We start from the raw sequence: 20,722 nt of genomic DNA, 5'->3' as shown, positions 1-20,722 counted from the left end.
ATGATCCAGTGGACCTAAAAGTGGACTGACATCACTGGTGTGTCAACTGGGAGCCTGTTAGAAATGTGAATTCTTAATCCCCCATCCAAGCCCTGCTGAATCAGAACCTGGGGACGGGCCCAGTGACCTGTGTTTTAATAAGCCTTCCCAGTGACTCTGCTGCATGCTCACCTTTAAGACCCGTGGCTCAGATGGACCTGCGGAAACCTATTAAGCCTGAAAATGAGATGTCGTTTCTCTCAACTGGCAACTAGAACTTGAAAAATACTGAGCAAGAAAGATGTAGATGCATATAATTTTCTACTTAACTAAAAAAGATTTTTCAGGTGAAATAGAAAACAACTGTTTCATGTAAAAGTATAATTTATTTGGCTCACTGTTCAAAGTTATTGAGGGCCCAGCTAGCTGGAAAAGCACCTACACTGATCCAGTGGATTTGGCATGGATCTGGCCTCCAGATCTGCAGTGGGGAGGGAGAAAGGGATGTCGTGTCAGCATGAGCTGGGTGGAAGCTGTGGCTCTGCACTTGCTCAAGAAGTCTCCCAGATGGGAGGTGCCCTTTGCAGATTAACGCAGTCCTTTTATTGAAAAAATTAAAAAGCAGGGTATGTTTTGATTACTAGGAACATTCTAGAGGACAGTCATTTGTGCTGATCAATTATTAACTCTTTTATGAGAAAAGCTCAGAAACACACACCTAAGAAGCTGCTTTCATGCTGACTGTTCTGAGCCTGAGAAACAGAACCCAACCTCAGTCAGGCAGGAGCCCAGAGGGAGCCACTTCTCAAGGAAAACACAGGGAAGTTGGTAAAGGACTGGCCATCTGTTGACAGGTCATGATTTCCGCCAAAGTGGGTGATTTTGGCAGAAAGGTGGATGGAGTTGCTTCGGTCTGACTCCCCACAGGCATGGACCTCTCCCGCCATTAGCGTTCTGAGATAAATGCCTCTGCCTGCAGGCCAAGCTCCCTGTGCACGGCAGCAAGCAGGAACACGACCACTCCTGATTCCACTTCAGACGCAACGTCTGCTCGTGCATTTATCAAAGGAAATGTTTACTAAGCACTTGTGTGCTAAACACTGTGTACTAGAGACAGCAGGCACACAGGCATGAGAGACACGAGATTTCTGTTCTGAGGAACGTCATGAGCTGGGGAGAAAGTCATGGAAATACATAACTGTTCATACAGCACGAAGTGTCAATGGGGTAGGATACTGCTTTTTTCCACCAAGCATCCATTTCCCCTCTGGTTAGGAAAATAATTTTGCTTTAGAGCAGTGGTGTAGAGGGTGATTTTGTCTCTCAGGGCATCTGGCAAGGTCTGATGACATTTTTGGTTGTCACACCGGGGGAGTGAACCACCCTACCACACAGAGGACAGGAACCACCCTACCACACAGAGGACAGGCCCCATAAAAAGAACTTATATGATCCCAAAACGTCAACGGCGCAGGCAGACACCCTGCAGTGGGCCAATGAATAAGGAAGTTCTCCCTGCCCGTGGCTCACCCAGTGACGGTGGCCAGATGTCTCCTTCCAGGATTGAGTCTTGAGAGGAACGGAGTAAGGTCTACGGCTGGCTGGAGCCGAACCATCTCAGCACCAGTCCCATGAAGAACACACCCGCTCCTCTGCCCAGCCCCCGCAAGCTGCTCTTCTGGAGCCCTGTTCTAACTTCTTCGATTCTGTGGCCTCAAAAAAAAAAAATTGGTTTTCTGCTTTGATAAGCCAGAATTGGTTCTATTTCTTTCAAGAAGATTTCCAGTTGATTAAAAAAAAGATCAGTTCACCCTTTATTAGAAACAATTTAATTATGTCTAAGGAACATTGATCTTTTTGTCTGATCAAAGACCAACTCTGTAGACCCAGGATTTGTAGCTGAAGCAGCTGTTTTTTCATTTAAATGATTCTGTCTTTCCTCCGATTCGTAAAGTCTGGGTGATACACAAGCAAGCTTTAATGCCTGATTTCTACTCCCCACCTTCACTGGAAAAGCAGGGGTTGCTCCTGGACGAAGAACAGTGTCTCACTGCCACTGAGCCCTGTCGGGGTGGCAGGAGGTGGGAGGGGGACAGGAAGAAGCACAGAGGGACTGCCCTCCATAGCTTTGGTCTCCCTGAAACTGGATCTTCCCTTGTGGAGTCGGGGAAGGAAGTATCGTCGCTTGTGGGTTTCAAAGGTGCAAGGGAAGTTCATGGACTTGGTGTCCAAGGCTGCCCAGGAGAGGGGAGGTCTGGGTGCTCTGTGTATGTGGAAAGGTGGATGAACTCCTCACACCAATCAGGAGTGGCCACTGCCCTGAGGCCAAGACACCCAGGACAAATACCTCATAAGTTCTTTAACATCAAAGCTAAAAAATTAAAATCACAATGAGATACCAGTTTACACCAGTCACAATGGTTATTAGTAAAAAGTCAAAAAAATCACATGCTGATGAGGTTGTAGAGAAAAAGGAATACTTATACACTGTTGGTGGAAGTGTCAATTAGTTCAGCCATGGTGGAAAGCAGTGCGGCAATTCCTCCAAGAGCTAAAAATAGAACTAACACCTGACCCAGCAATCCCCTTACTGGGTATATACCTAAATACATAAATCATCCTACCATGAAGACATATGCTCATGAATGTTCACTGAAGCACTATTCCCAATAGCAAAGACATGGAATCAACCTAAATGCCCATCAATGACAGACTGGTTAAAGAAAATGTGGTACATACACACCAAGGAATACTATGCAGCCATAAAAAAGAATGAGATCACATCCTTTGCAGAAACGTGGATGGAGTTGGAGGCCATTATCCTTAGCAAACTAATACCAGGAACAGAAAACCAAATATTGCATTTCTTATTTGTAAGTGGGAGCTAAATAATGAGAACACATTGAGGCCTATTTGAGTGTGGAGTATGGGAGGAGGGAGAGGGAAAAAAAATAACTATTGGGTACTAGACTTAGTACCTGGGTGATAAAATAATTTGTACAAAAAGCCCCCGTGACACAAGTTTACCTATATAACAGACCTGCACACGTACATCAAACCTAGAAAAAAAAGTTTTTTAAAAAATAAAAAGTTAAAAGCTAGTCATATTCTTACATTTCAGCCACAGCACTGGTCTTAGTAGAAATTAATTAATTAAGTTCCATTAGCCAGATTTCTATTTAAGGCCTGTATCACTTAGTTAGGAAACAGTCTGGTGGACCAAAGAGAGCCTCAGTCTCCAAAAAACAAAATGTCCTGAGGACCCCGACAGGACAATAGCCCCCCTGGGCCTTGCTGGTCAGCAGAGCAGCCATTTGCATGCAGTTCCACCAACAGCCTGGTGGGGGCACTGTGCTGGTGTGAATTTGGGGCTGAATGGAACGTTACCTGGTTCTGCGTGGTGTCTCATTATACGAAATTTCAGGCTATTTCTCTTCTGACTATACAACTGTTTTCCTTTGAAGGGGTGCCAAGAAAGAATAGAGAGAAAAAAAATACCTTTTTCATTTTCTAAATAAAACTTTAGGTGGCTCGAAAGAAGGCAATATATCCTGATGGTTAGAGCAAGGGTTTAGTAAGAGATTACCCTGGGTTAACCAACTGGTTAAGGGACCTCAAACTAGTCACTTAACCTCTGCTGGAGGCAATCTAAGTAAAAGTAAAATGTTGGAGTTTAGTATAATGTTTGAAGTTCATAAAACTGGTACAATGTCACCTACTTTGATAAGACTGTTAATAAGGATTAAATAAGATACAGCATTTAACACAGAGAAATGCTCACTCACTATAATAATCAGACCCGAAGATTTATGAAAACCTGCTTCCTAGTTCAAGAGTTGAAGGATGAGGTTGCTTACTATTTTTGCACAAGTTCAATCCCAAAACATTTGATCTATGATTAAATATCATAAAACTATCATAAAACTCACAGTCACAAGCTACTTATCCAGCTCATAAATCACGGCTTTTTTCTACGTTTTGCCATCTGCTTATTAGGTAACTGTTTATCTACTAAAAGAAAGAAACAAAAGATGGAATTAAAATCCATTTTTCTACCTGCTGATTTCTGTGATAAAAGGGTCTTCACTGGGGTGATGGGGAAGTTCTGAAAACAGATAGTGGTGATGGCTGCACAGCGTTGTAAGTGTAGGACACTGTGAATGGCTTGGAACTATACATTTAAAAACGGTTAACATGACAAATGGTATGGCATGTAGTATAGTTTACCATAATTTAAAAAACAGATCAGAAATCTCTTTTTAGAACCTGCGATTCACTCAGATACACAGCTGTCTGTGCTATGCCATCCTCCATTACTAGACATAACAGTAACTTGGATATACCAAAAAGCAGATTATCTAAACAGATTTGGGAGTGAGTGAAAACGAGGTTTGAGTGTTCTCAGCACCATTACTAACTCTAATAATTCATCATAATAGTTTAATGGCTATTTTTTCCGCTGAAATAATTATATGTGCCAAACTCAACCAAGACTGATTAAGAATTGTAGCTACAAAGGCTAGCCTGGCAGTTTGAAAAATCTTAAGTGAATTTTATGAGATCAGAATCCTCATTCCAGATCTGTCTCTCCCAAGCCTAGGGCAATTATATGGCTCACCATCTTTACTTTGAAGTTTTTCTCTGCTACAAGACTGTGGTTACCCACACCCTTTGCTAAAGGTAGATTCCCTCTATCTACAATCAGTTCTTGAGAAAATCAGACTATCAGCCAGGAAGTGAAATTCTTCTTCTCCTTTGAACTAAAAAGACTCGGCTGCTCCCTGTGCTGGATTGGGATCTGTCAGCAATCGCATATGAGGCTCTCTCTATCTCTCTAGAATTATTAACTCAGGGGAAGCCTCTGAACCTGTGTTACACAGAAGGTGAGCCAGCAAGTACAGCCCCACATATGTGCTCTGTTTACACATTAGTTTATTTTAATTTCATTGTCAGATTTAATAATTCCATTTACAATTACATTTCTGGGTTACAAAACATCTTGCCTTTTGAAGCTCAAAGTCTTCCTTAGACAAATACACCCACACATTAAACATGCACACACCCTCTTAAAATATTAGTGCATTTACAAAGGGAGGTCTTAGCCTTGAGAACGCAGGTGCTCCTTTCCATTTCTTTTTTCCAAAAAGCTTTCAGTGATTTCAGAGGCTACGGTGAGTAAATATACGAACAAGCCAAAGATTAGGGATTCTATTTATTTGGCTGTTATTCTGGGGTGCCTCTATTATTGAAATTGTGTCATAATCCTAGAGCTACTAAATTGTAACTCTGATTCCATGACATGCTTTCCTCATTTATTCCTGCTATGCTGTGCAAGAAAAGCAGCTTTCTGCCAATGAGCATTCTGTAAAGCTCCAAATATTGCTTTGCATGCCGTGCATTCATGCATTTACATTCAACAAATCTTGTTTTCCTACAAAATCATTTTACTGTAGGTAAGGCAATTACATACTAGTATACATACTAGTTACTAGTTAGCATACTAGTTAGCACATGCCACTTTTCAGATTTGTCCCCATGATATCTTACTCTGATAACCCAATAATGTCTTCTTTGAGCATCACTGTATTCCCAACAAGGCCACTCAGTTGCCAAAAATTATGCAAGAGCAAGGGAAAAAAATACAATGGAATATGCACGCACGTATTTCAAAGCAAAAACTTCCTGGTATAACCTGAGAACGAAGTTGAAGAAATTACCAGCTCACAAGGCGACTCAGAGTACTTGACTCTGAATCCTGCTTCTAACATCTGGTGCTATGTGATCTCAGGCAAATAAGTTACTTACGCATCCCTGGGACTGTTTAGAGAATTAAATGAGATCATACAGCAATATACATAGTACTTGGCACATCAAATACACTCCACAAATGCTTTTAGCTATACTTAGCGTTACTGCTCTCACTACTGTAACAATAATAAACAATAAAATAACAAATGTATGCTTGGTTTGATTAAACTTTTATGACTCCCTCCTATCCATTAAATGCTGGAAATATACACATAGCAGAAATTAGTTTTATTGAAGGTATCTGACATAAAGGATTAGCTATCTTTAGAAAATCAACACACAGGCTATTGCAGCATTTAAATAAAATCTCTATCCTAATGTGAAATGCATGTGCATGAAAAGGAAGACAAAAATAAATCTAGTGTTGAAATTCCACTATTTTAAGTGTGTGACTTAAGATTTTAAGAACTTTGTTAACGCTCAGCTTTATTTAAACTGCTAGAAAGGGAGCTATAAGTACAGGTTGGCCTTCCTCCTGACCCTAAAGCCTAAACAAAACATACATTTAGTACTGAATGGAAAGAGAGTAAAAAACTGTGTTACCTGACATACTCTAACTTATAGGATAGGTCACAAAAAGAACCTGATAATGCTATTCAGATATTGGAGATGTGAAAACTCTAAAATTAAGCAGGGACTATTTAATAAGAGAAAACTTTAATGTGAAGATAAACTATTAAATATAAAAGAAAATCAGGTATAGGTATAATTTCTTAATCTAATTTCATTATTAATAATGTTACATCACAGTCATAAAGACAAAGTTTCTTTTATATTTAGTTGAAAAAGACATAAAGCAAACACCAGAAGATGTCTTGTAAATGCTCTTTCAGGAAACAATCCAGTTAAACCACGAGAAATCTTGTCCCTATGTCCTCTGGGAACATTTCATAAAAGAGTTGGCTAGCAAATGTCAATTTCAATTCTTCAACTAAAATCTGCTCTAAATCTCTATAATTATGACTACTATTTAACCTTTTCCTGGTGCACCTTTCAAATGTAAATTCATCAGTGTATCGCCAACTTGTGAATTCCTCAGTTCTTGAAGCTTGATGCCTGAGGGTGTCAAGCAGGAAAGTTAAGAATCTAGATCCAGGCCAGGTGCAGTGGCTCACATCTGTAACACCAGCACTTTGGGAGGCCGAGGTGGGCGGATCACTTGAGGTCAGGAGTTCGAGACCAGCCTGGCCAACATGGTGAAACCCCATCTCTGCGAAAAATAAAAAAATTAGTGAAGTGTGATGGTGGGCGTCTGTAATCCCAGCTACTCAGGAGGCTGAGGCAGAAGACGCTTGAACCTGGGCAGTGGAGTTTGCAGTGAGCTGAGATTGTGCCACTGTGCTCCAGCCTGGACGACAGAGCAAGACTATGTCTCAAAACAAAACAAAACAAAACCTAGAACCAGAGCTTTGGAGATAAAACATTTGCTTTCGTAACCTGTGTTTAGCCCACTCAGCACACTGTTTTTTTTTTTTTTTTTGAGACAGCGTTTCACTCGTCACCCAGACTGGAGTGTAACGGCATGATCTTGGCTCACTGCAACATCTGCCTCCCGGGTTCAAGTGATTCTCCTGCCTCAGCCTCCAAAGTAGCTGGGGCTATAGGTACATGCCACCACAGCTAGCAAATTTTTGTATTTTTAGTACAGATGGAGTTTTACCATGTTGGCCAGGCTGGTCTCGAATTCGTGACCTCAGGTGATCCACCCACCTCAGCCTCCCAAAGTGCTGGGATTACAGGCACCAGCCATGACACCAGGCCAGAACACATTTTTAACCCTAAGTTAAGAACACCATCTATAGGCAAGGTGCAGTGGCTCATGCCTGTAATCTCAGCACTTTGGGAGGCTGGGGCAGGTGGATCACTTGAGGTCAGGAGTTGGAGACCAGCCTGGCCAACGTGGCAAAACGCCATCTCTGCTAAAAAATACAAAAATTAGCCAGGCATGGTGGCACACGCCTGTAATCCCAGCTACTCAGAAGGCTGAGGTATGAGAATCGCTTGAACCAAGGAGACGGAGGTTGTAGTGAGCTGAGATCGCCTCACTGCACTCCAGCCCTGGGTGACAGAGACTCCCTCTCAAAAAAAAAAAAAAGGAACACCATCTACACATGACCATCTTCAAAAAACATGATGTTTCCATTAAGCACTCAAAGCACTGAGAGAATGTTATCTACATTCCTTTTAGAAGGTAGTATACACTGACATCATCTAAAAATGGAATCATTAGTCTATTTTTTGGAATGAATCTACTACAAGATATTTACTTGAGGAAGAGAAACCTGTCTCAGACCTCAAAATCAACCTCTGGACGTATCTCAAAATGGAAGAGGGACCCATCAAATTTACACAGAAGGTCGAAGATGATCGCTTACTATCAGAAAAAACTGTCAAAACGAGCGCTACCCACCAAAAGTAACACTGACAAAACAGAAGCTGAAGCAGCAGCCAGTATTCAAGAGTCTATGGCTAAGAGGTGTCAGGTGAGGAGTGCTGTGGGGCAGCAGGGGCTCTGGAGACAAAAGAGTGTGACTAACTCCTGACTATGCCAGAGAATGGCTCTGAAACAAGACCTTTGCTTCCATACATGGGAAGTGGAGATGACACGACCCACCAGAGCAGTGTTTGGTGGATTAAAGATGCTGCCTATGACCCACCTGGCACATTTTCACTCTGTCATTGTCCCTTCGCCTTTCCTGCATGGTGAGTCTTCTTCCTGCATGCTGCTTAGAGTACTATCTGAAATCGTTAGGTAGGAACTCTTGCTGCCCAGGACTTATGAAGAGGGGCTTGACTCTGGCCAGTAAGGACCTATTCGGGAATGGACAGTGGACCCCCTTTCTTCTAGTGGTGTCCCCTACTTATTATGCCTGCTATCTAGCTGCTTAACAGTCAGTACTCGCCCAGTGGGCAGAACCAAGCATTGTACTAAAACAAAAAGTGTCTAAAATACAGTGACAGGAAGCAGGAAGGGCAGGATGGGAGTAAGAGAACAGGCGAGAGACTGAACAAGTGTGGAGACAGCACAATTGCTATATACATTTTTTCTTTTACATGATTAAAGAACTTCATGAACATATTTAGCCTGTGAAATACCCAAAAATATTCACGTGATAAAAAAAATTCCTGAACCAGGCAAATAAAAACCTGTTCCCATTGTAATCATCACAATTTTTGTTGTTGTCATTAGACGGGGTCTCGCTCTGTTGCCCACAATGGAGTGCAGTGGTGTGATCTCGGCTCACCACAACCTCCACCTCGTTCAAGCGATTCTCCTGCCTCAGCCTCCTGACGAGCTGGGACTACAGGCGCACGCCACCATGCCAAGCTAATTCTTGTATTTTTAGTAGAGAAGGAGTTTCACTATGTTGGCTAGTCTGGTCTCCAACTCCTAACCTTGTGATCTATCTGCCTGCCTCGGCTTCCCAAAGTGCTGGTATCACCGGCATGAGCCACCGTGCCCAGCCTGTTTTGTTTTGAGCTGGAGTCTCGTTCTGTTACCCAGGCTGGAGTGACTGCAGTGGTGTGATCTTGGCTCACTGCAACCTCTGACTCCCAGGTTCAAGTGATTTTCCTGCCTCAGCCTCCCAAGTAGCTGCGACTACAGGTGCATGCCATCACACCCAGCTAAATCACAACTTTTCTATAGCATAGGAAACAACTGCTCTTTTAAGTCTATTTTGGTATTCGTGTATTCACTCATTTAACAAGTATTTATTGAATGCCGATGGGCTGAGCCCTGTAACAGGGGCTGCCGATACAGCTGTGAACATGACAGTCAGCTGCCCTCCCATCACAGAACTTAGATTTTATTGAGGGGCAGAGACTATAAACCAATAAATTAAATAATACATGTTGAAATTAGGAAGTAAATGTTAATATGTGCTATGAAGCAAAAACAAGGCAGAGTAAGGGGGTACAGAAGTGTCTGACTACAGGGGAAATGAAGAGACTCTATTCATAAATGTTTGAACAACCCATCAGAATTCATCAGGATGATTTACTTCCAACAGCAAAGTTCTACTTGGCATGCTAGTAGTTTTAAATCATCTTACCTTTTAATATTTAATACATCTGTGTGAGGGGGTTTCCTCCTAAGTCCCTCACAAATGTAAAACACACCCTGGGGTGGGCACTTATCCCAAGCCAAGACTGGTGCTTTTAGCACGTTCTGGCATTTATTTATGCTGAGCTTCCACATACCTGGGGGCACAGATGCTGCGGGCTCAGTCAGGCAGAACCTGTCATGCATCAAGGCTTATCTTTCCCTTGAAATTCCTCGATTAAAAAAATAAAAAGCGAAGACACCTTCTACAAAATAAATTTAGGAATAACCATCCAGAGGTAGTGTGCACTTACTGTTCTCCTACAGTGCTGGGCATGCCAGCCCTGCCACACAATGCCAGTATCTAGAGAATTAAACAGATTGCACAAATGCTACTGCATGCTTTAAAGCTGGAAGTATTAACTACTACGAATTTTCAGTGCTATACGACAATGTAGAATGCCTTTTCTGTTTCAGTATCTGTGTATACCTTTTGACAATAGGGAAATTAATCAAGCTATTGTTGAACAATGACTGTTTGTTTAGCTTTCTTATTTTAAATGTCAGCTGTACTTCTGCTGACAGGACTTAGTGCTCCTTGACTGTTGTGTTGTATTGTGCAAACAACACCAATGGCAAAGCCTTGCACTAAGCATATTTTGCCTACTAGGTTAGTAATCAGGTTATTAAAAAAAAAAGGCATCGACGCTTATTACTTAAGCTGCTGTGTCAACAAGACATCATACTTTCAAGTGGACTAAATATTTTGGGTCAATTTGAATACACATGTCATCCTGTCAATCAGAGCTGTCTAAAACTGAAGTGAGTTTCCTTGTGAAAAAGGGAGTTTCCCGTCATCAGAACTCCACGGGCAAAGAGCTGCCTCCAGTCCATTCTGAACAGAGTCCTTTGCAGTCGCTCAGAAACGGAGTCCCACGGGCTTGCGAGTTTCCTGAGCTGAATTCTCGCAGTGGCTGAATGGCGTAAGGGCTTCTTGATTTCTGTCCCCCATGGCGGTCATAACCATGCAACCATCTCTGTGACAACTGAAGCAGGGAGCTTGGGGGTCACCCTTGACATCACACTCACTCGCCTCCATGCCAACAGAAATCTGATCTTGTCACTGTCTGCCTTCAGAATACTGTCAATGGTTTCTCATGGTCCTCAGAATAAACACCAACTCTCTTTCACAGCATCCACAATGCCCTGCCTGACCTGACACCCACTTACCTTCCAGCCTCATTTTGTGCCCAATACTCCCCCTCCAATCTCACCTCTGTGCCCCTCCCTCCCCAAAGGGGCACTGAAAAGGCTGCTGGGAAGCAGGGAAACATGGTGGAGTCAAGGTGTGGCCCAAACCACGAGCAGCAGTGGCATTACTAAAAACCTTCCCAAGGAGGTTGTTTTTAATTAAATTTTAAATTTTAGGATAGTTTTATATTTACTGAAAAATTGTGATGGAGTCAACAGAGTTCCTCCACACTCCACACTCAGCAGCTTCCCCCATCATTAATATCTTTCATGGTGTGGCACATTTGTCACAACTCACAAACCAGTATTGACAGAATATTGTTAGCTCCAGGTACACTTTAGTCAGATTGCCCTGGCACGATCAACAGTAGCTGTTCCAGGACCCGCCAGGGGACCACACTACATGTAGCTGCCATGTCTCCTTAGGCTCCTCTAGACTGTGTCAGCTTCTCAGACTTCGTTTTCAATGACCGTGACAGTTTTGAGGAGTACTGCTTAGGTCGTTTGCAGAATGTCCTGAATTTGGTGTGTCTGACGTTTTTTCTCATTATGATACTGGGGTTATGGGTTTCTGGGAGGAAAACCTCTCATCATATTACATCAAGGACACACACTGTCCACATGACGCATCACTGATGCTGACCTTGATCACCTGACTGAGGTTGTATTTGTCATTTTCCCCACCGTCTCGAGAGTGCTCTGGACGGACGTCACTCTGCGCTGCCCACATAATGAGTGGGGAGTTATCTTCCACTTCCCTGAGGTGGGGAGTATGTACATAAATTATTTGGAACTCTTCTCCATGGGAGATTATTCTATTCATGCAATCATTTACATCAGTACAGCCTCATGGATATGTATTTAATACTTTGTATCACATCCCAAGACTGTGATCCATTTGATTGTTGGAGTGGGCCCAGGTTGGGGCACTGGGAGCTCTTTCAGTGGGCTCCTGCTGCTATGACACACGCACTCATCACTGTGTGTGTTTCTGGGCACGTCCTTCCTTTCTGGCACTATAAGATACTTCGTGCTCATCTTCTATCTTCCTTGTTCCAGCCCTGGAATCAGCCATTTCTCCAAGGAGCCTTGGTTCCTCTTACTTGAGAATGATGTAAACCCAATTTCTGGGTGCTGATGTGCTCCGTGCTCCTGGAACTGAGAACGGTTTTTAAAGAAACTAGTAGATAGGTATTTTTATTGTTCGTATTAATCTTCTTGGAGTGTGGAGGTGATTCTTTGGAGTATAAACCATAATTCTCTGGTTTGTTTCTTGAACAAAAAATATTTAATAAGCTAGAAGAGATAATATAGGATAATATGGCAAAAGCGAGTGTGTTTGGCAGACTATAAATACAGAATTGTATTTATACATTTCTACAGAAATGTAAGGTATTATGATTTTAATCAGCTTAAGGTAAGGCCCTGTGGGCTTCTAGACTTTGGTTTGGTGAGTCAGTCTGATGCAAAAAAACAAACAAAATAGAGTTTCAGTTGTTGAGAATTGACTCATTTAGCTACTACTATTTCTTTTTTTGTTTGTTTTTGTTTTTGTTTTTTTTTTGAGACGGAGTCTCGCTCTGTCGCCCAGGCTGGAGTGCAGTGGCCGGATCTCAGCTCACTGCAAGCTCCGCCTCCCGGGTTTACGCCATTCTCCTGCCTCAGCCTCCCGAGTAGCTGGGACTACAGGCGCCGCCACCTCGCCCGGCTAGTTTTTCGTATTTTTTAGTAGAGACGGGGTTTCGCCGTGTTAGCCAGGATGGTCTCGATCTCCTGACCTCGTGATCCGCCCATCTCGGCCTCAAAGTGCTGGGATTATAGGCTTGAGCCACCGCGCCCGGCCTTGCTACTACTATTTCTTTACATCTGATCTGATGTTTGGTCCATTTGGAAAACTCCATCAAGTTACTATTTAGTGTATTATTTAGTATCTCTACTTGCATACTGCTTTTGGCCAGAGGGATTCTGATTAGAAAGGAGCATAAAAATAAAGTTGTTTAATATTTACAAATAACCTCCTAGAATGCTAAAATCTTGGACTTTATCCTTTCCTTTCCCCCTCCCCTCAGATTCTCTGTGGAAGAGTTGAAGAAAGAGAGCATAAGGAATTCTGTAACCAGAGGCAGAACCCAAAACTAACTGGGCCATGTCCTGCTTACGTGGCTGTGGGGAGAATCTTCCCATCAGGACCACCATGGCTAAAAATGGTTATAAACTAAATTGACAGCTTTGCCACAAAAGTCGAAAGGAGCTCGCAGGAAGAGGAAGATTTGATTGTTGATCAGTGGATGTCAGGCAGGCCTCTCCAATGTCAATGGAATAGATAGGTTGTGACATTAAAAAAAAAAAAAAAAAAAAGACTTGGAGATCATGAAGAGAACCATCAGGGCCCAAGACCCACATTGCTTACATCTCTTGCCTTCTAAAGGCCAGGTCACTTTCATGTCAGAACTTAAGGATCAATAGAGAAAAATGTGGGCAAGGCAGCACCGAGGGTATGAACCCTAAATTTCATTATTTATAAAAATAGGGACAGTATGACCTGTGTTATAGGGGATTAGACTTAATCAGAGGATAAGTAATATCTGAACCTAAAAACTCAGTAAGAGGCATTTACCTAAAAATTTTACATAACGTAAAACACAAAAAGACCAAATAGTTTACAGAGGGCAACATGAAAACTTGCATGAGTACTACAATTGCCATTCACCAACTGCTGAACTAATACAGCTTCCATTCCTAATATCTATCTAATTCTACCTGTCTATTTGCTGTAGTAAGAAACAATTCTGCTTCCTAGTGGGGGCAAAGTACTACTTCCTTGCTACTCACAAACCTCAGCATATCTGTCTTTCTAGAAAACTGCACATTTTCTGAAGTGACTGAACCTTAGATCACGCTCACCATAGCATACTTAACAAATATTCTGGTATATATTTTATAAAACGGTAAAATGAATGGAAATGCCGTATCATTATGGTTTATTTTAAGCAACAACCTTAAGTTATCTTATTACTCAGAAATGTGATTTAACAGAAGCCAAAAACCATTGTGCGGGTATGAGATATACAGCAGAATACCTTAATATTGACAACGAGAGTTAAACCTCACCCCAGATATCTCAGCAATTAAGAAAGTTGGTTTCAGTCAGGTATTGCCACATGTGTTTAGTGGAGGATTAAGTGACTGAATGTCATGCTTATAATGTATATCTTTATGTAAGCTATGAATGTGTTTAAAAATAGACAAGGCCATACTGTCAATCTGCAACATTACTGCCACATGTCTGCACACACACACCCCACTCCCTTCAAAGATTAAAAAAAGGAGAAGCAGATTAAAAAGAAGTGTTCGGGGCCTGTAATCCCTGTAATCCTCACGCCTGTAATCCCAGCACTTTGGGAGGCTGAGGAGGGCAGATCACCTGAGGTCAGGAGTTTGAGACCAGCCTGGCCAACATGGCAAAATCCCATCTCTACTAAAAATACAAAAATTAGCTGGGCGTGGTGGCACACGCCTGTGGTCCCAGCACTCAGTAGGCTGAGGCAGGAGAATCGCATAAACCCAGGAGGTGGAGGTTGCAGTGAGAGGAGATCGTGCTACTGCACTCCAGCCTGGGAAGTAGAGACTCCATCTCAAAAAAAATAAAATAAAATAAATAAATAAAAATAAAAAAGAAGTGTTTTGAAGTCAAATCACATTTTACCTCCCACAAGGAAATGAAGTGACTTTCCGAAGTAATTTATAGACAGTAAGTAGCAGAGTCACTGACTGCAAATCCAATTCTATTTCACCATGTGATGGCTTGCTTTCTCTGGGGAAGAAAATACTGTTTTAACCACTATTATGTTGCCTTCAAATGGTATTTGGTGTGTTAGGCTTTTAAAGAAAAGCCCCTGCTGCTGGAACTTGTCTTTTTCCTGTGAGGATCACTCTATGTAAAGTTAGGTAATGGGAGACTGCTGAATAAACACCTTGCAGCCAAGAGTTAGAGAGTATAGATACATGGTTGGTTGCCTAGCAGTGGCCTTTAACTGATGAATGTAAAGCAAACATCAGGGAAAAAAGAAAGTAGAGGAATCCTGTGTGCTCAGGGACTTCCTTGAATGGGGTGTTGGCCTCTAGTTGGTGAGGACTTGAAATGGCCGAGGGACTCAGAGCTCTGAGCAGGGCCCTGTTCCCAAGGGATGACTCATTCTGGAAAAGATAAATAATCTAAAAGTCTGCCTACGTAGAACTTATTATTCAAAGATCAAAAGCATTCCCTATTTGATTTCTCTGAATTTGTAGCATTCAAAGAGCACAAGGGTGAATACAAAGGTATTCTGACCCTAAGAAACAGAGTCTTGTAACTCAGAAGGTAAAAACAGTTGTGGTTTGGTTAGGGAGATACATAATTTGAAGGCAGGTATTCTATTTCTTTGCATTTTGCTATGTAACACAATTCTTTACATTTATCCAGGAAGCAGTTAAACCAAAATATACAAGGTACCTATAAAAAGTTACATTTTCATAGAATACTGCCAACGAGATCCTGTATGCTTTTACGTTACAAATCTCAGTCATTTCACCCATCACTCCTGGTGATACCCCAGTGTTAAGGCTGTGAGCCAACACCTATGCCCTGCTGTTTTGGGGTACAGGCTGACTGCCTTCAAGAAAATGAGAAGCCACTAAGGGTTAAGACCCTTACAAATCCAGCACTATGAAGTGACAACTGGCATAACCCTCTTTGCATGTCCCCCATTCACCTCTGACATGAAACAAATCATGTGAATTAATGAGATCTGACAGAACAGCATTAAGAAAAATACGAACACGTAAAAGAATTGTTCTATTGTGTTAACTAAAATCTGAATAGTTCGTCATCTCTGGTTTGAGTGGTGGACTTCTTTTTCTCTCCTGTGTATTTTAGTGCAGAAAATATTAAGTTTCTCAACACAAAATTGTTTTGGATAAAGACAGAATTTTTAGAGAGTTAGCTGCAACATTCTGGGAAGCTGACTAGAAAAGCACACCAGCCGAAAGATAAGCACTGGAAAAGATTTACATGTTTTTCTTCTGATGGCATGGCCTATCAGCAAACGTTGAGGTGCAGACGGCATGGCCTGCGAAAGGATGCGCCAAGCCCGGCTGCCAGGAACACACACCTCACAGAAACTCAGTGCTTGAGATGCCTGCTTTTCCGCCTTAGCTCCTGCTGGGCTGGCGCTAGCAACCACCAGCCAGAAGTACACAGTGCACCCAATCAGTAGCTTATTACGACGTGCCTGTTTCACTTTTGCCTGGGTCTGGGACAGACCCTGAACTAGATGTCCTGTCCGACAGTACAGGCAGCTGAAGAGCTTGGTCTCCTGCCTGAGGTGACGGTTCAATCCCTGGCTCTTCCACACACTGCCTTGTGACATAAGCGGAGGGCCTGACCTGTTTACTGTCTATAAAATGGGGATCGTAACTCCTGTCTCACAGGGTTACTAAGAAGAGTCAATCAACAGATACATGGAAATCCCTAAAACCGTCCCCAGAGGTGGCAAAGTTCAATAAGGGCCAACAAGGACTAGCTGCCAATGGCGGCTGCGTCGGCACGCGCACTCCCTCACTCTTCACAAAGCTAGGGAACGAACGCAGTCTCCGGAAGAGCAGGGTGCGTGCCAGGCGCCTTTCACGACTTCACCTCTGGCACACAGTCATGTCTGGTGCATAATTAGCGCTTCACAAATGTTTGCTGAATACATGAATGGCTGAAGGCAAGAATCTGGAATTCTACTAAAAAGGACTACAGGCATTAGATTCAATAGTCTTAGGCAAGGAGACATTTAAGTCACGCTGCTACCCAGACCCACTCAGTTACTACAATGACAACAACACTTCTCCAATATTGAAAGTTATTTCCTATGTGCACTTTTTCAGATAGCCAGAAAACTTTTCAGATAGTCAAGCTCAGCTGCAAATATAACCATCAATATACTGCAATTATCTAGTAACATTCATATCTTCCTATATTTGTAAGAATGTTTCAATGTTCTTACATTTATATATGAAAAATGATGATCACTTCCATTTACAATTACATTTTCAGTAAAAATACTCAAATTAAAAAATTACTGAGAAAATTACATAGAAAAAAAGAATTGTGGTACCTTAAAGAGAAGATTTAATTAAGTTATAATTTTTCAAAAGGTTAAAAAAAAGTCTAACCCGATGCCTTGGAATTTCTTAACTAAACTTTCAGAAATAAAGGAATAAAAAATAAATGAGTTCTTCAGACTAAAAAATATATACTGTGACCTATTAAAATCTAAAGGAAAATTTCCTAAGAGTTTATGACAAATAAAAAATTTTTCTGTTAGAGTCTAAGTAACATTCTGAAAGCTAAAACCTGAATTTTTATCCTGGTACTTGAATAAATCATGGCAACTAAAAATTAATTTACTTAGGACACAGTGAGACAGATGCTTAGAACACAATGCACAGCTAAGATATTTCTTTTTCTTTTCTTTTTTTTTGAGATGGAGTTCTGCTCTTGTTGCCCAGGCTGGAGTGCAATGGCATGATCTCGGCTCACTGCAACCTCTGCCTCCTGGGTTCAAGTGATTCTCCTGCCTCAGCCTCTGGAGTAGCTGGGATTACAGGCGTCTGCCACCACACCCAGCTATTTTTTGTATTTTTGGTAGAGACAGGGTTTCACCATGTTGGCCAGGCTGGTCTCGAACTCCTGAGCTCAGGTGATCCACCCTTCTTGGGGCCTCCCAAAGTGCTGGGATTACAGGCATGAACCACCACACCTGGCCTAAAACATTTTCTTTAAATGAAAAAAAACGTATGGAGAAAACATAAAACAGCTTTCACTATAGATGGTGCCATTTTGGTTCTGTTTTACCTTCAACCATGAGCATGGGCTCCCTGCCTCCACCGTGCGCCAGCATCTCCCTGCGATAGCGCTCCCCAGCGGCCCTGGGAAAGAGAGGAACTGTTAGACACCTGCTTGCGCAGCCTCCATTCACACTTGTTTTGACTCACAAGACAAGTCCTGAGTCACACCGACATCATATTCATAAAAGCTGCCACCATGTGACAATTCGGCCATTATTTTCTTGCTTCTAAAAATCAAATTCTGGCTTTTAAATTGTTCTAAAATAAATCAGGTGTGACATATTCCCTGTAAGAGGATAACTATACTTTTGGCTCTCTGTTTTGTTAACAAGAGACCTCACTTTATAAAAATCATTACTTTATGTATTAATCAATAGCTGTCCCCAGCCTTTTTGGCACCAGGGACTGGTTTTGTGAAAGACAGTTTTTCCACAGACCAGGGTTGATGGGGGAGGGATGGTTTCAGGATGATTTAAGAACATTCCATTTATAGTGCACTTTATTACCACATTATACATTGGAATATATAGTGGAATAAGTATACAGCTCACCATAATGTAGAATCAGTGGGAGCCCTGAGCTTGTTTTTCTACAACTAGATGGTACCATCCATCAGGGCTGATGGGAGACAGTGACAGATCATCAGGCCTTAGATTCTCATAAGGAGTGCCCACCCCAGATCCTTGTGAGAGAATCATAAGGATCACATGTGCAGTTCACAATAGGGTTCCTGCTCCTATGAGAATCTGACGCTGCCACTGATCCAACAGGAGACGGCGCTCAGGCGGTAGAGTGATGGGGAGCGGCTGCAAATACAGATGATGTTTCACTCGCTCACCCACCCACCACACCTCCGGCTGTGTGGCCCAGTTCCCAGTGCCAGTCTGTGGCCTGGGGATTGGGGACTCCTGTTATAGAATAAGTAAAATATTATATTTTATTCTCTATAAAAATAGTTTTAGAATTATTTTATATGAGGCTTGAAATTATACCATTAAGAAATAATTTGTGATGGCACCTAATAAAGAAGAGAAAAAGAACATTCTAAAATAAGAGTGAAGGAAGAGAAGCTGGCAGGAAAAGGTTAATTACACCAGAAGACCTTGGTTGAGGATAACAATGAACAGACCAGCAAACTCCACTGGAGTGTGCTGGTGGTAAAGGCACAGTGGAGGCTCCCTGTTTCCGTCTTCTGGTACTCTGTGTCACCTGGATATGCCCACCTGATAAACTTCCACAAGGAACACTGTTTATGACAATATGTGAAGGTAGGTTTGGAATTTTTGTAGACATAAATCCTCCAAACTAATGGGACCTGGAAACAAGTTATTTAGTACTACTCTTTTGTATTTTACAAAAAATGCGATTTCTTTAACATACATGACTACACACTTTCATGAGACAGGTGAAATAAATTTTGATATTGTTTCCATTTGAGAAGCTCTGGAGCCTCTTTACCTGTGGATGGTCTTTAATCAGACTTTTTGATAGCATTACAGTATCAAAAACATGCTGACATCAAACACTAGCCCTGGTCACATCCTGAAGTGAGCGCTAAGCAAAGCAGGAAGCCTGGACTGAGGTAGAGCCTCCCCTCAGGGGCAGGGGTGGCTGAGGGACCCTGCCTGACTCCTGGCCTGGGGTGCTCCGAGGCCCTTCTCAGCCATGGGATGTAGTGCACTGACCCTAAATCAAATCCCTCCCCACAGACCTCTAGCTCCTGGCTTGCCTCAGCTCTGCAATGCCCGGCTTGCTGATGTAGGCTCCAGCCTGGTTATTTTTCAGGAGTGAGATCAAAAAGAAGACTTTGACAGAGGTTAGAAATTTTCTAGTCCAGTGAGCATTTTTACTAGCTTACTTTAATATGCCCATAAAAGTATGGCAACTACATGTCTAGGCAAGAATGTACACATAAACAAGATATAAATATTTAGAAACGTATATATTTTATAGTATGTGCTTTTCTAGTAAAGTGTACTTCAAACAAGATGATATTTTGCCTATTTTACAGAAATCTACAGTAAGAAGTTATAATCCCTGAAACTGATTTACTGATGTCAACTTTGGCTAAAGATCCTTTCAAAATAAAATCTGAAAAGCAGACCAAATGTCTACAGTCTGCAAAGGGTAGAAGACAAAATACATGTGAGTACCAAGCTGCAAAATATTTAAAAATTCTATGACATCACATTCAGGCTCAAATCATTTGAAACGAATGTGATTATTAACTGCTGAGAAAAATCCAAGTCTATGTCAAATTGTATGAAAGACAGATGGTGAGGCGGAGGTGGGAGGGAGAAGAAACCAGGAATGAGAAGACCTAGATTACAGTCTTAGTCCAGTTTTTAATTGTGAAGTCTGAACAAACTGTTTTCCCTGAGCCTCAGTTTTCTCTTATAAAAACTGCTGGTTTCTGCCAAGATTGCTGTGCATACTATGTGACATAGTATTCTACGGACACTCTAAAAACCAAGATAAAGCAGTAAAAATAGCACTCATCAGCCAAAGCTCCCCGAAAATAATTTGGAGATATAGTTATTTGTGTGGCGAGAAGATAAATGCTATAAACAACTCTGACACCAGATTATAATTACTGGTTTTCTTTCAAAGAAAGTGCCTTCTAAGGAATCACAGGACCCAAACTTGACAACCTCTTGGTTCCTATTGTTATAGGGAGTCCTGTTAGGAGGATCAGGAGGCCAAATCAGGGAGCAAAGAGAAGATGATCTACATCTCTCCAGCCAGTATAGGATCCCCCGCACCCCC

The 20,722-nt window shown here is 42.0% G+C and overlaps 1 protein-coding gene across 1 annotated transcript in view; it reads right to left on the bottom strand.

The window, feature by feature from the left end:
* The window catches only part of MIPEP (mitochondrial intermediate peptidase), a 152,327-nt gene that overhangs the window by 9,038 nt on the left and 122,567 nt on the right, over nucleotides 1–20,722 (bottom strand). The window contains exon 18 of the mRNA XM_026454224.1: nucleotides 17,964–18,037. Within this exon, the coding sequence (XP_026310009.1) occupies nucleotides 17,964–18,037 (74 nt within the window). The remainder of the gene's footprint in view (nucleotides 1–17,963; nucleotides 18,038–20,722) is intronic.

Source organism: Piliocolobus tephrosceles, chromosome X, assembly GCF_002776525.5.
Source record: "Piliocolobus tephrosceles isolate RC106 chromosome X, ASM277652v3, whole genome shotgun sequence".
Taxonomy (NCBI): domain Eukaryota; kingdom Metazoa; phylum Chordata; class Mammalia; order Primates; family Cercopithecidae; genus Piliocolobus; species Piliocolobus tephrosceles.
The sequence above is the reverse complement of the archived record's forward strand: the minus strand, read 5'-3'. Positions and strand labels throughout refer to the sequence as shown.